Source organism: Diadema setosum, chromosome 8 (assembly GCF_964275005.1).
Source record: "Diadema setosum chromosome 8, eeDiaSeto1, whole genome shotgun sequence".
Lineage (NCBI taxonomy): Eukaryota > Metazoa > Echinodermata > Echinoidea > Diadematoida > Diadematidae > Diadema > Diadema setosum.
The window spans coordinates 37,921,369-37,938,689 of record NC_092692.1 but is presented as its reverse complement, the minus strand read 5'-3'; the positions used below and the strand labels follow the sequence as shown (position 1 = coordinate 37,938,689).

At 40.0% G+C, this 17,321-nt stretch overlaps 1 protein-coding gene across 1 annotated transcript in view; it reads right to left on the bottom strand.

The window, feature by feature from the left end:
- The window catches only part of LOC140232243 (inactive rhomboid protein 1-like), an 88,427-nt gene that overhangs the window by 28,554 nt on the left and 42,552 nt on the right, over positions 1 to 17,321 (bottom strand). Inside the window, exon 3 of the mRNA XM_072312377.1 lies at positions 924 to 1,111. Coding sequence (XP_072168478.1) covers positions 924 to 1,111 — 188 coding nt within the window. The remainder of the gene's footprint in view (positions 1 to 923; positions 1,112 to 17,321) is intronic.

Below are 17,321 nucleotides of genomic sequence, written 5' to 3'. Positions count from 1 at the left end.
GCAAAGGGACTACACGTAGTTCATGGAAACAAGTCTATTCCATGCGACAAACTCTCTGATGGTTTAACTCTCTGATGAATTTGTTTAAGTTCTTTGAACTACTTTTTGACATTTGATTGCCTTGTTTCAAATATCACTATACTCACTCTCATCTTTTCCATTCTCACTACAATCTCAAACCCTCCTAACCTCTCATCCATTAGATGTCAATCACCAGTCCTGAACATCATCACCACTTCTAATAGGTACCCCTCACAGATCCATCGCACCATAACAAGCCACACCTACCACCACTATGAGCAATCATCTTTAGATGACGCTTCACATCCACTGCCCCGACATCAACTTCTCATCCGGACCACACCCTCTGTGATCATTGTGCATCCAAAGTCGACTCAGCACCACTACTATCACTACTGCTACACATAACTACCCCCAGTGACACCCTTCTTAAAATGGTCATCAACATCACTTCTCCCGCATCATTACCAGCATCATCATGATTTCATCATCACAGCTATCACAATCACCATGGTAACTGCTCAAGCCTGAATCTCCATCTCAACCAAAACTATACCCTTCTAGTTTTGGTTGATATGGGGATTCAGGCTTTCACCTTTTGTGAGATAATTAGAAACCATTTATATGACATATTAAAGAGCATAAAATTCTAAGAGGAATTCTATGGAAAGTTTGTTATTTTGATAAAAATCGGTTTTGAAATGGCTGAGATATTCTAGTAAAAAAGTAAAACAAAGTGGTCCTAAGAAAAGGTGGATCCCACATGTGGATTTCAAGTATGACCAGTGCAGACAACAAAATATTGAGATCAGCATCTAAATGGCCATAAAAAAATAAATCCCTGTATTTGGATCACGATCGAAATCCTGCTATTTTGCCGTGTGCATCCAGCGGCCACCTACCTTGACTGAGTGCCGGATAAGCTCCCATCCCATCTTGGCCACGGACTGGCGCTTGCTCCGCTGTCGGATCAGCCGCTGCGAGCGCTGCTTCTGCAGGATGCTGCTGGTGGCCGTACCCGTGCTGAGCTGGGAGGGCAGCTGGCCACGGGGGCCGTCGTAGTCGTCCCTCAGCCGCCCACCCGGCCTCGCTGGAAAGACAAAAACATGCACCACCTTAAGAAAGTTACAAATGGGGGATATGAAATTGAGAAAGAATATTCAACAAAGGTAGTGGGAACCATTAAAAAATGGTGGACGGTGCACCTCTTACCTCAAAAGGATATAAAAGTTCCACACGTAGATGACGTACAAGAAAAGAAATTGATCAGCTGGAATATCAGGTTTGAAACAGGGGTACGGGGTATCTTCTGATGTAGCCCCATATATCAATATATGTGTGGGTATGGCCCTCTATGGTGGTGAATTTACATTTCAGTGGAATAACGAACAATAACAGGCATGATACCTGCGAGTCTCGCTGATGTCTGTGTACGAGATGTGCACTAACCGAAATCAATGACCTCAGCAAAAACAGTTTCAGAGCCATCTCAGTGGTGAACGCGCTTCAAATGGCGTCACTAGATGCTGCAGCGCTTATATCCGGAACCAGTGATGTCAACATTCTCAGTGGTTTCTATTTATAGGTGACATTGAATCCATACCATTAAAGTTGGGATTCAGACTAACATGCTTCTAATAGACATTTCTGGCTGCACCGGAAGAAGTGACGGAACCACAAGTTTAGCGCCTATATGTGGACTCTCAGCGCATCATCGACGTTGACTGCTCTTATTGCATTCACCTTCAACTGATGACGACATGTGCTATCCACTAATGGGTCAATCCAGGCCGGCCCAAACGCAACCAAACATCCTTAATTTACAACTGTAATGTTAGAAGGGGGAAAGAAAAAAAGGTGGAATATGGGGGGGGGGGGTCTAGTCATTGATAATTCCATTATGGTGTCGGGCGAGGCCGCCCCTTACTGATGCTGCCTAATTTGGGGTGGAATCATCCGTTTCCTCATCCACTCAATGTGTTGCGGATTGTTATTGATGATGCCGCGCTTGTCATCAACATCAACCCCAACATACATGTACCTTCATCCTAGAGCTTAGCGTGAAGAAGAGGGGAGGAAGGAAATAGGCAGACATATGGAAACTGTCTACACTTCAATATTTTTTTAAAGAAAAGAACAGAAAACATTCATTAAACTAACTGGACAAATTTGAATGACACAAGTAGGCTACTCTTTTCCCAAATTGTCAATACCAGTTGCATCTTCTACCCACTGACCCTGTACAGTCTGCTTTGCAATTACATGCTTTTCTGTTCTTCCCCCCCCCCCCATATTTCATAAACTATCCTTTCATCTCCTGCTGGTATTGCTTTTAGACCGTGCTTTTCTTTGACACATCCAACTCATTACCTCAGTGGCACCTACGTACACTTACCAACGTTTGAACTCGATAAAAAGCCACTTAAGTCTTAGATTGACAGCGTAAAAGCATCAATCAATCACCTCAGATATTTTCTTGGTTTGGCCGACACCTGGAGTTTCATCAGGCCTACTTGAATGAAATGCATTTTTGTTTGTCAATTTATCATTTCCCTATTCTTGTTATTCTGTCTTGCAATAACCGCAGCTTGTAAAATCATTTGTAGCTGTTTTGTGAAAGACTATAGTTATTTCTGACAAATCAAGGGGAAAAAAAGAAGAGATTGAACATAAATAAGAGTTTATATGTTCAATATCAGTTACAGTAATGATAATCTTTGTCATTAGGTGATCCGAGTATCCTCTCGGATCACCTTCTGTTTCTGTACGGATTCTTTCTTCTTCTTCTTCTTCTTTTTCTTATTTCTCCCCAAAAGTTGTGCATCGATTAGCTCAGAAAGTCCTTTTCCTATCAATATCAAAATTATACCATGTATGTATCATGTCCTAAAGACGACAGCGCAAGTAAAATCATAGTGATCAGTCGACCGTGACGTCACTATGACGTCATTATATGAAAACACATTTTCATTCATATCTCATTAATGGAATGGAATTTTGCAATGAAATTTACGTCACATATAATTCAAGTTATGCGCATTCTACTCATGTTCTCAAAATTCATATTTTCTCTTAAAACGTGCGCGTACGCGCGCGTTGAAATATTTGTATGCTCAAATCGAGCTCAAATTTTTTTTGCACACGTTTCAGACCATTTGGAGCATTTTTTGAAAAATTGAAAAAATTGGACGGACGCGTACGCGCGCGCACATATTCGCACACACAGCTCATATGCAATGGAAATTTCCCGTTTTTTTACATTTATCGGATGCCTGAATTGTCAAGAAATATTTCTACCAAGTTTCGAGTCAATCTGACTCAATATGACGTCATACGGGCCCGTCAAAGTTGAAATTCCGCGCGCGCGTCAATGGCGATATACAGTGCAACGATGCCAAAAAAACGCCAATTTTAAATCCGATTTTACTCGTCAGGATGGACGGTGACCCCCCATTTTCTTTACATATTCTGAAAGCTGATGAGTTGTACATGTCATTTCATGGGCTGGCTATGCTGGAAAAATGACTAAAAGATATCAAATATCTTAATAAAATAAAAAAAGTAAATTTTCAAAATGACGTCATCAAATTTCAAGTTCAATCAAGCGTATCTCACTTATCCTTTGCCAATTTACACCCAGATTTCAGTATGTTGTAGCTTATTATATGATCTTTCATTAATATATTTACAACATTTTGATTGGATGACGGCATCACCTCGTAAAAATGGATTGAAAGTAATGTTGTCAAATTTGACCAGTTTACGTGTTATCTCTATGGGAGAGCAGTTTTTCTGGCAGTGAAAATTGACATGACTCTCTTTTTCGAGCACTAGCTCACTTATGCTTCGGTGAATTTCTCCCAGATTTTAGTATGTTGTAGCTGAGACTTTGGGCTATCGTAAGTGTGCCCTCCATTTTTTCATACGATGTCGGCATCACGTCGAAAAACTTGGTTGAAAATGGCACGAGGCTTCGATGCAGCGTCATTTTGCTTAATACACAGGGCCTATGGAGAATGAAATAGGTCATTGCGTAGCGCATCCGACTCGTAATCCTAAGGTCCCTGGTTCGAGGCTCACCCCTGCCAATATTTTTTTTTAATTTTTTTAAACACTTTTTTCTTCTTTTTCTTTAGTTAATCTTAATCTCCCTTCCCTTACTTTATCTTTTTCTGATTTTTTTATGCTTCTCCTTCAAATTTCTATAAAATAACAATTTTTCTTTATTTTTCTTTCTTTCTACTTTCTGTGCAATAGATGAACAACAACAATGGCTATCAATCCCATATTTTGCACATGTTTAATACATGTCACGTACATTATTTCATAAAATAACAACTACTTGATCGGACACCATCTTGGGTATGTAAATTAGGGTCAAAGGTCATAAATGTTTCATCCAGTATCTTGGTGAATACATGTCCTATCTTTCCCATATTTTGCACACGCAAAGACCATGTTACAAGAATCATTTCAAAAAATAATCACTTTTTGCTTAGACGCCATTTTGGGTGTGCAAAGTGAGGTCAAAGGTCAAATATACTTCATTCTGTATTTCCGTTAGTGTATACGGAATTCGGTACCAAAGATGGCAGGTCTCACTCCCTTTTCTAAATGAGAATCCAAATATCACACGGCCAATGTCTCTAAACAAGGATGAAACCTTATGGTCATGCCTATTGTGATCAGGACTCGAATCATTGATTAAAAAAAAAATCGGATCACCTAATTTGTCAGTCTTGACAAATTCCGGGTCTAGTTATCATTCTTTTCATTCTTTTAATAATACAAAAGGCAGCTCAATGTGGCACTGTACAATTCTTATGGAATAATGGAGCATAGAGATCAGGAAATGATAATGATATTACAACAAAAAATAATTTGTATAAAGCTCTCATATTTCTAATAGTATTGAAAGAAAGAGTCAAATAAGAAAAAGAAAGGTTGCCAAAAAATATTTTAAGGAGATCCTTGTATTGATGAGAACATCAAATGAAAGCAAGGTACATGTAGGAGGAGTTTTTAAGATGCTGCAACACTTGACAAATACTATATCAACTTCATATGAAGCCATACCTTATACAACACAGCTTCCACCAGTGAGAAAACCCTGTATGGGTCTACATAATACCATTCAAAGAGCCCATGATGACAATTATTCCATTTAAATCCAAACTAGACGAAAAGCCTCCATCCACGAAGCTCCTTGATAGATCCATTCTAAAAGGACACGCAGACAGAAGAGAAAACTCCCGTGGGTTCAGCTCTTAGAGTACTTATGACTTGGCCTCCACTGACTGCTTTCAGTAACAAAAGCCCACACAAAAAAAACTTCCAGAGTTTCAAGCATGAATTGTGAAATCAGTCCTGCGCTTCCTTCACAAACTATTGAGGAGAAGACCTCAGGACAGCTTTGCAGGTGAATGAATGTTCTTGCTCTTCTCAAGCAATAATTTCACTCCATGATTCCAGTGAGTATAGATGATAAATGTTCAATTCATAAACTTCCACACTCACACACACAAATACATTATCTTTTTAACAAAAAACTGTGTGTTCAAACAAAAATCCTCGATCTGGTGTGGAGAGCCCCTCTCCAGCAACTAACAGAGACTTGGGTATCGCTGATCGCACCTGTCCTATCAGTGTGTCTGTCTCCATCGCAGAAGAAGCATTCCACGAATCGCTTATTGATCTCCCCCCCGAATAACCTCCCGATTTCGTCTTTATCCAAATAGGCCGCTGGAAGAGGTATTCCCGGAGATCATCCTCGGCTCCCACACAAAAGTTGCGCTTCCATTGCTGCTTCTTTCTCCCATTAGCTCTTTACAGTTACCGCTTTTTACGTTCCTGCTTCTCATATCATTGCCTGTCTTGTCTGCTTTCATCTGCTGGTTAGCCGTCCAAACGCTCACTTCTTGGCTCACTTCTTGGCCTACGCCGGGCACTCTTCATTGCTTTCTTTTTCCCCTCCCCTGAAACACTTTGCCTTAGGGAGGGAGGGCAATGGAGATTGACCAAACACAGGGATTCATCCAGGCTCCCCGTAATAGAATTAGCCACAAGCGTAGGTGGTGCAAAATGATGAAAGCTCACCCTGGCCTACAGGGCAGCAGGGAGGGGGAAAAAAAACACCCCATGCAGCCGAACAAAGTTTCGCTCAAGGATGAGCACAAAAAAAAAGTCAATCATTTTATGAAAGGCTTGGCTTCAGACGAAGAGCCCCCATTCTGGAGAATATATCAAGAGTAGCTGTAGAAGTCTGGCAAATGACTTTGAAGGAAAGAGGAAGAAAAAAAGAAAAAAGAGGAACGCTTTAGCCGCAGCAGCAGCGTAGCGCCCACATAAGGCAAGCACTCCCGATGTTATATAAATTTCATGTGAAGGGGAAGGAAGGGAGGCTACTGTTGCGAGGGGAAGGCGGCAGAGTGCTTTATGAGGAGGATGGTGGGTGGGGAGACCGAGGAGAGGAAGGGGGAAAAATTGAGGATTGAGGGGCAGCATTAGTCTGGTTGAGTACCTTTTTGTAGCTGTCTCGCCCCATCCCCCCCCCCCCATTTCACCTTCCCCCTCGCAAGTTTGAAGGAACAATCACTCCACTCTAGTGGGGCGGAGGAAATTTTTCGCTCATTTAGAGGGGCAGAGGGCATCAAGAGAATGATGAGGAAACTTTGAGGAACTGATAGGCAGGAATCCAGGCAGTGCCACGCCGCCGGAATGCCACAACAACACGATCGTCCTGCCGTAAAATGTACTTACATCATCATCACCCTTTGATTCCTACGTCCATCCGTAGGATGCGGCGGAAATTTATCGCCCATGAGGGCATCACAGCTGCTCTTAATGAACCCTCTACGCAAACACACTGGCTACTGATTTGCTCCTCTGTGTTAACACCTCCTCACGAATAGTTATGTGCTAGTCTCAACCTCAGCCCGATTAGATAATATTAGCAAACCTCGAGTACGTCCATTCACCTCATAGGATGATCATCAGATTTCATGACAAGATGCAAAAAGTTTGTTGTGATTGGCTACAATATATCTCATGCTTTTGGTAATGGTTAAAATCAACCCGGTATATAGAAAAGTTAAATGGGTTTTCAGAAGTCAAATCAGTTTCAATCACACCTATGCAAATCAAATATGATGTCAATGAAGTCTACCAATGACCTGCACACCAAAAAATCACAAATTTCTCAATACTATGAAATGAGAATGAACTTTTATCCTTCCTTTCAAAGGGCTGAAGCACTTTGATAACACAGTCATGGGGACTTTTGGAATTTAGATTTGCAAAGTTAAAATACAACAACAACAACAACAACAGAAAAACACATAATTTTTGTATTTTATATACTGTACAAAAATAACGGCTAGATTGAGGAGATCACATTGCTATCTCATCTAACTTGCATTTTAGTGGTTGAGACTAATTTCTATCTATATGCTTTGTGACAACACGGAAAACACTGATGATTTCCCATAAATTTCTTATTACTCCAACATCATTCTCCAATTCAACTTTTCTTATCCTGTTTGTTTGGGTTTCAAATATACTTATGATAAATTTGATATATCAAAAGTCAACTTTTAATATTATGGCTTGGCTTTTTATTCTTAAACATGTTTAGGGGCCACATAGTGCCATGGCCGTGCCCAGAGACAAAAAGGCCTTATAAGGGCAAGTTGCCAGACGCTTTTCCTCGGAGCTCATTTTGAGTGTCAGCTCCCATCCTCGTACCAGTCCCTTTGCATTAAATGCATGACTGCAGCTAGCCTGACGTCAAGACATCAAATTTCTCAATCCTCGACTTCTCGGAGGCTACTCCTGGACTTTCTTCCTCTATACCAGTTTATCATAAACACATGATGAATAGGCCTACATTTTACATTAATTAACTGTAAAAGTGAAAATTTCAGCGTGGGTGAATTTGTGCACTAGGCTGGGTATCAGACATGTTTTGTGTGCCTCTATTCTCATTTGTGGAATCAAAATAGGGCCTGTATTATAGTGTCACACACAACAAACAAAACAAAACAAAAAATTAGCATGCTTTTCTTTCACACTGGCTTTATGTCACATGAAATGCAACAAATTTCCATACTACAAAAATGTTAACTTTTACAGTACTCTGTAAAAAGAAAAAGGCAAGAAAATTAATAAATATAGGCTTACTGGTATGATAAGAGATGAATAAATTCCAAAATAACAAGTAACATCAATTGATTACTAAATTGATTGGTGAATTAATCACTCTATCAAATGCAAATATCTTGGCAAATTTCATGGAAAATATTGTATATTTTTATGAAGTTTTTCTTTTTCTTATAGTGCACTGTACCAACTATTTGTATGTAAATTCAGTGTTACATCACATTTTGTGTACGGTAATTTCATGTTATAATCATAGATGTCTTTCACAAGAGACAAATTCAGATGGATTCTGTTTTTAAAATATATATCCACAAAATGAAATTCCATGACAGTACATCAATTAGAATCCTATGACTGCTAACAATACTTCATACAAATAGGCCTATAACAATCAGTGGGCACAAAGTGTCTCGTCAACCCTTTGTGTGTTTGGAGTGTCCATAGACACAGAAAACCCCAACGCATTGTAAACCCACTTCACAGTCCCTGGCTCAGAAAGGCTTTACTGTAATCAGAATTACTTCTCTTTAAATTTTGACTGTACTGAGTCCAAGCGGCCGATTGAATCTATTATAACAGGCAAAATGTGTACACTGGTCATGTAAATCCTTACCAAGAAACTTTCCTTGTACTTAATCTTTGAGCATTTCCAAATTTAGACACCGCATCTGACTGTAATGTATCCTCGTACTCTGACCTTATATTCACTGGAAGCCATCCATGTTCTTGTCGCATTAAAACAAGAGAGCTATACATTTTCGGCAAACAACCACTGACAACAGTGGGAGTGTATATCATCCGCTGGCTGCCCAGCGTCAAAGCTTTCGTCAAAGCTTTCGGGAGAATTTCGGACGACGACCAGCGGAAGAGCATCAAACGGCAACCTCAGGTTGTTTTTTTTTCCCTTGCCCTCCCATCGCTACGGCAACAGGATGACAGCAATTCATCAAACGAAACTTTGCCCCTGTCAGATCGGACTTAGGAGGACAAACATCAAGATCTTGGGAGGATATCGATAGATCCTTGGCATTTACTTGACAGAGACGCTTCCTGTGAAATGTCCAGAAAGTTTAGCCGCCCCTTTCATTTTTTTTTTTTTTTTTTGCCAGGCTTTCCCCCTCCCTCTTAACATCAAGTCGTCCCGCCACAGACCTAATACGATCTTTGGACAGGTTTAAGCCTCTATTGGCAAAGAAGAATTTGCTCATTTGCAGAGACATGAGCTAAAAGGTCATGCACATAAATGCTCTAGAGGGGGATCCAGCAGGGACCCTGGTCAGAGATTTACACCATAGCTGCCTACATGTTATAAAATAACCTTACATGGTATGATTAAATCAAATTATGGCGATACAGCTACTTTTACTACTACTGATATTATTGATGATACTAAATCATTACATCATCACAATTATCATTTCCAATCACTACTTTTGTTGTTATCATTACTATATTATTATTAGTATTATCATATTATTTTCATCATGTGTCATTATTATAATGATCACCATTATCATACAGCTTAACAGGGACAATAACTATTACAAAGGCCAGTAACTATACAATGTACCATCACGGATGGAGGTAAATAAACTTGCACTGCATAATGTAGCAAGTGAACATTGTGCAAGGAAATATCATACCTTCCTTAACTATCTGAGAAAAGATATCTCAATTCAAAAACCCCTTAATTTTTGGATGGTATAGCGAGTACAGGCATTCAGCCCTTGATAAGTTGCCATATTACATTTTTATTCTTTACCTTATTACACAAAGGAGAATGGGGTACTTTAAAACAACATCGGTAGCATGGAGACTTTGTTTCAACAGAATGAGTGAATTTTATAGACTGGATTCTTTGCAGTATTTTGAAATCTCTGTAGTTCATGATTGATAAAAAAACAAACAAACAACACTATCAACTGAAAAGTACCACTATATACACAACTTAGCTGTGAAATTTGATGAAAGCCGCTGCAACACATGACTGCTCTTGCAGTGATGTGGGACTAAAGCACTTTCACATCTTTTCTCTCATATATTGGAACGGAAGGTGATATGGGAGAGAGTTAAGAATCCAAATCTGAGAATTAAACGCTCAATGCCAAACCCAAAGAGACATAAGGAGTGTTACTGAACAGTTAATAGCTGGTAATACACAAACAAACTGGAGCTTTCCTGTCCAGGAAAACTTGAGATGTCTATTATGACAACGATCTAGGGTGGGGGCATGACTTGCCTAAAATGTGCAAATTCAGCGTCGACCTTGCCGGTAACGAGCAACCTGCCATCGGAGATCACGTCCGCCAATGAACTTCATGACAGAGCTCTATTCCCTGGATAATTCCATGGATACAATCTGCTGCTAAAGGCTTTTCCTCAAGCTCAGGGAGGAGTAAAGAAACCCAAACAAAGTCTGTCATATCTGCCAGGGGCGGCCTACGAATACCCCTCTTGACTTGCCAGATTTCCTTCTCTTCATGCACAAATTACATACTTTGAACAGTATTGACTAATTTCTGCTTTTTATCTGCTGTAACAGCATCCGTACGGCTGGTAAAATGCATTATCATCACCTTTAGACTACGGAAATAATGGTGCCATGCAGTCTTTTTGTTTAGAGCTTGGGTTGGAATCAGGTGCAAGCAACAACACTCGGGCCAGGTGATGTTGCTTAAAACTAGTTTCCATAGCGATGAATGGCAATGACATCACTCTGTTGTACTCTATAGGAAAGTACAATGTTTGCCACAGACAGCAAGAAGGAGAGGGGTAATATCAAAACGGAACTATCAATCACTTTACCTCCACTTAAACCCATAGAGGACCAAGACCTTGAAATACCATCAATTGACATTGTAGATGGTAGTGATCAAATCAGACAAGAGGTGCAATTCTATGACATGTTCGATTTGGTGTTGATAAATATACCATGATATAATCGCAAGAACAGAACAAAGGAAATGTGAGAAAGTTATGTATTATTTCAGAATTTCATGCATATTTCCTTGAGGTTCATTAGTTGCAATTAAAGCACATTGACATCTGTTTGTAAATCTCTAATTTACCTTTTGATAGGAATCAATAATAGTAGGCCTACCGTCATCCTTGCCAAAGTCAATTATATTACACAAGTCAAATAATTTACTAAGTTACAGAAAAATTCTACCTTGATTGATAGAAACAGGTGTTAATTCCATTCTGTAAGTACAGATTCCCAGAATTTGAAGGATTTTCAAAGGTCCCTTTGGATTCTGTATTTGTATCCTTTACATGAAATTACTGTAGTCTTGTAATTCAGCCATGATGACTCTTAGAAGGTTTTGTAATCAATTACGATGAACCACAAATCATGACTGATTTTTCTAATATTTTTGTATTTTTCAACCAATGAGAGAGCTGCAAGATGATGACATCATCAACTCTTCAGATTTCCATGTGTAGTTGCAGACAGTATCAATATTCAGGGGAAAAATGAGGACTTAAAAATTCCATAATTTTCTCCAATCAGACTGTATACGTAAAAGTCCCTGGCAAGAATACACTTTGGCCCGAATTCACGAAGGTGGTACAAATGAAACCATGGTTTAAACCATGGACAAAATCCATGGAGCGCCAAGTGTCGCATAGAATATTTCGTTACGAAATCAGTCATTTCGTCGATGAAATGATTATTTTGTAACGAAATGACATCATTTTGTAACTAAATGAACATTTCGTCCACGAAATGATAATTTCGTTAACGAAACGGTCATTTTGTCGACGAAATGACCAATTTCCTAACGAAATATTCCGTGCGACACTTGGCGCTCCATGGTTTTTGTCCATGGTTTAAACCATGGTTTCATTTGTACCACCTTCGTGAATTCGGGCCTTTGGGTCTCAACATTAGCAGTGGATATTGATGTGTGAACTCTTTCACCACTGTATTCATCCTTACATACCCAATTGACGACAAGTAAAAAAAAAAAAAAAATGATATTCCAAGTTCTTGATTGTGGCTGAGCGAGTTAAAGGTGGCACTGAACCCCTCTGAAGCTCAGAATTATCTGTAGTGTGATCAGTACGTTAGCATTATCCTCATCATCATTATCATCCTTAGCCTCATCTTCATCATCCTTAGCCTCATCTTCATCAGTATCATCCTCATCATCATCTATGTCCTTAGCATCATCTTCATCAGTACTTATTATTCTCATCATTACCATCATTGTTGTCCTCCTCCTCATCATCATCATCAACTAAATTCATTTTCTAATGGATACATGTTTATATACACTTGCAAAGTATTCATCAAACTCTGTACAAGTTTGTTGTTAAATATAACAGATCTCTAAACATTGCCCAATGTTGGTGACAACCATAGTAGGGCAAGGAGTGCAGCAAGGGTGCATTCACACTGCAAACTGTAACTGCAAGGTGTATCTGTCACTGCTTGGCATCTGTATCCAATGTGTGTCCCTCGGTACCATGTATGAACAGAGACACAAGGTCCAAACTTCAAATCAAATTTGCTCAATCTTCCTTCAACAACCCCCCCCCCCCCCCCCATGGTAAACACTTGACCAAATTAGTGAACATTTGAATCAATGTGTTTGGTTTCTGCTCCAAGAGCACCTGATTTTCAAAGTTTCGCCATGCACAAGTTAAAACTTGTCAGATTTACCTTGTAGGCCTTCATCACGACGTGAATCTCTCATCCAAACACAGCCACATTTCACCAGTGGGTAATGCAATGCAACCGTTTCACTATAGTATATAGCTAAACTACCGGGAAGGTACCAATGACACTTTCTGCTCATAAGATCTGGTTTGCAGCAGAAAAATGAATTTCACAGATTTGCAATAATACATGCAGCTACATTTCATCAAACAGCTGTGAATGGAAAAGATAAATCCATGGTATGGGTATAGGACTTTTTATTCTTATACCTGCTCTCAAACAAACCTTTTCCCTTAAAATTAAGTCATTACTTATAGATCGCTGAGATCACTGTCATGTTCAAACCATCTAAGACAATAATTAAGAGCTTTGCTTTGAACTATACATTTTGACACAATCATCTTAAATGTCAAATATCTCATACAGAGTCACTTGAAAAGATCTAGCAGTCCGGAATGACCATACCATGTCAATAATTATTATCAATACATGAAATATGCACATATGAACAATATTTGCAACAAATTTTAATAGGCTCAGTTTATTAACAAGTAATCACTCATTACTAGCAAAAGGCAAATACACTGTAGCAATAACATAAACTTTTGTGAAACCGTCACTTTAAAGAAAATACGATTTTGGAAAGAAAATCCATCACAAGTGGCAACATCCAACATAAAAATAGATGGGATCTGCAGTCTGCTCCATGCCAACCAAGAATGCCACCTGGTAAAAGTATTAAACCACAAATGACACCAAAATTTGGAAGATGCTTTACACACCACTGTTCCACTATTACCAGTATGAAGGGGGAAATGATGAAGTAATAAGCTACCTCCAAAACTGGGATGACACTCTACTCTCAATGCTTAGAGAATCTGTGGAGGTAGGCACACGCCCACAGCAAGTCCAAGTTGATGAGAGCCATCTTGAAAAACCCCGCAGCGCTGTGATTTTTCTGTCAGCCAGCAGGTGCATGTGGCCACCTCAGAGATAACCCCTGCTATGTATACCACCACGGGCGGGGAACCCCATTGTATACTGCACAGCGGATTGCATCACATCGGCAACGACCCCTGTCAAAGTGTCAACTGGGTCGAGTCTGGACAAGTCTGAGTACCCTGCTCTGTCCTCGTCCTCCTCAACCACTGGTCCTGCTTGTTTCCCTGGGGCCATTCTCCTACGAACGGACCATCTACACCCCCCCCCCCCTCCATTAGTTAGACCTCAAGGTTGGCTTAGGATTTGACCGAAACTTGATTGCTAATTTGCTTGAATATCATGACCATTTCCCAGTGGGAGGTATTTATTCAGTAGCTCCCTCTCCCCCCCCCCCCTTCCATCTTTATTTATTTACCCTACATTGTTCTGTTCATATTGACAAAGTGATCTTCCTATGGAATGTAGCTCACTCACAGGTTCTAACCAGCTTTAGTACCCTCCCCCCCCCATAATTCCTTTGTTTTAAACAGCAGTTGAGTGCATTTCAGCAATTTACCTTGATAACAACCTGATAGCTATATACATGAAAATATGAACATCATGAATTATTGAATGATTGTTACTTTGTCACCAGCCAATTGAAATACAATATCAATGATTTTTTTTTTTAATAAATCTCTCTTGCAAGTTCGCAAACTTTTCATGGCTCACCATCATTTTCCAAAATATTTAACCAATTACCACCCTCTGTTCATCAAAACAAATATTGCTTGAAAAAAAAATGAAGTGAAGCTTCTGCAGGTTATCCTTTTTTTTTTTCGAAGAAACCAGTGATGATTCTTTTCTGGAGATATATAAATTGAGAATGAAAATAGTAATGTCTATGATTAATATCTGATCTTACCCTTTTTCAAAGACTAGTCCCGAGTATACTCGGGCAAGTGTCTATGAGAAATGTGTGTTGTAGCAAAGTTAGTCCATCTTCAATAGGTAGAATATCCACATTTCAGTGGACAGATTATTCAGTGTTTAATATCCTTTACTCATCATGTCCCTACTCACTGCCCTTTTTCTGGTACTAGTATATATGGAAGCCAAATATCACTTTACAAAAATGAAAATGTGTATATCAAATATGCCATCATTCCTCCATCATATATCTTGAAAATCATTATCTTGAAAAATAATAGTGTGGTACCTGAGAAACATCATCTCACTGAGAAATCATTCTACATACGTGACCTTTGACAATTGACTTTTCAAAATCAGAAGAAAAAAAAAAAAGAGTCACATCGCTCAAACAGGTCACTGTCTTTATGTTTTGAATGTTTAATCTCTAGTTTAGAAATTATAAAAAGTACCCCATCAGACTTAACTGTGAGAGTTTTTGTCTTTTCTTTTAACAGTCTAACCTCCTCTAATGTCAAGACAATGGGCTGAAGTTGCAAAGTCCTGACTAGAGGCCTTGATGGTGAACATGATAAAAAGGAGGCACCTACACCTCTTCATGCCTCCCTCCTCCTCGCCCCCTCACCAAGACGGATTCCACCGTGCACGCATGAAGACAAATTGTGGGCACAGCTTGCGATACTGGCTAACAGGATGATTGACGACGACGCTCACACCGTGATGTCAGCTGCACGGCCATGTGCACTCCCACAACTTGGTCATGTGACACATCTTTCCTTCAATCAGGAGATGGCCTTCGCGTCAGACACAATGACGATGACGATGAGGAGTGGGTATCAATCCGAAAAGACAAACGGGGGTAAAAAAGCCTTCAATTCACAGACGGACAGGGGAAAGTCGTTCAAGCGTCCAGGCCTCGCCGCAGGCAACGACTGTAAAACCAGAAATTTAAGCATGCATAAAACTTTTGCAAATTTCGTGAGGAACCAAGAAAGTAAAATGCACACAAACGTTTTTTGTCTACGCAATGCATTAAAAGCCAGTGGCGCAATTTGAGAAAGTTTCATGTCACGAAAAATGCCGTTGACTCCAATCCCTGAAAGTTTCATACCAGGAATGTTTCTGGTTTTAGAGTAACCAGTTCCTCACGAGACTTTGAAATCGCAAGAGACTTTGTACGGATTCAACCACATTCCTGTAGGACAATGAGTTTAAAAATGTTTTTCAAATCTATAGGATGATTACTCTTGACTGGCAGGTTTGGGGGTTATCTCTTTGCACAGGTTGCCTGATTGACATTTCTGGAGCAGAGTTATGATAAAATTATCTATATGCAAAAACAAAATGGAAACAACCCCTCTTGAGGAAATGTGACAATGATAAAATTGTCACAAATGAGACAACTGAGGGGCAAAAAATGTAAAATTACCCAGCAATGATTTCTTCCCATGCAAATGTTTGTTTGTTCATTTCCATCTGAGAAGATGCCTGGATAGCCCATATTCAGGTACGCTAAGCTGGTCTTCCATGGGGTACAGTTGGATGTGAGGCGGGACCACTTCATCGGGTTAAACACCCTGCTCTTTGCGATGAATGAATGAAGCGGGATCTTTTACGTGCATGAGTTGTGACTCTCTCGTACACGGGACCTCCATTTTATGTCCTATCCGAGGGACAGAGTGTTTTTGCCTCTTGCTAGAGGAGACGGTATGATTACACACAACATTGCTCAGACTCGGGTTCGAACCCGGGTCGCTTTGGTCGGAGGCAGACACACTACCGACTGAGCCAACTCACTGCCCGTAATGTATTCTACACATTGAGCAAACATGCAAGAAGTTTTAGCATGACACAGTCATGGATGTCTATAAACAAGGATGCATGGGAGGAATGGCCATTACTTGTTCATTCTACAGAACTCTAAAATCCCCACAAACTATATACTGTGCTTACCGCTTTCCTGCAAAGCAGTGACCTAAATGAAACACAACCATCCAGCTAAGGGAGGGGGAGGTAAAAGTTATTGGTGTAAGCCAGGGATAACAGTAGAAGAAGGAGAACATTAGTGAACGTGGCATAGAAGGAGAGGTGTTGCTTCACCAATTTTCATCAGTCGGGCAGGCAGGGTCTCATCGGGGCACCCTCCCCCACCGAGTGACTAAGAACTTCACAGACACGAAATGACATCCACGGCAGACAAAGTTCATCAAGTCATCGCGACTGAGTCACATGAATGAAATGCTCAGATTTCCTCGGCTCCGATTCGTACCTGGGGATTAGGCGACTGTGTGAGCAGCTCCTAATTTTGCGGGCACTACCGCATCATGGGTGTTATAATAAACAGAGGTAGCGCTGCATTGTATGTACTGTACGAACTGACTTCACACCTCAAACTGATGGTGTATTCTACAACATGTACATGTTAGACCTCGCACAGAGCTAAATCAAACAACTGTAATTGTAGAGGCCTCATCGGAATGGGACCTGAAATGAAAAAGATTTATAGAATCCTGAGTTTCTTCGGACTTACAGAGTCATAAAGCGATTGCCTCTTTGCTGAGAGTTGTCCATCGTATCCCAAACTTGTCATCGCTTTTTTTTTAAATAATGGTTTCATAGAGAAAATTGA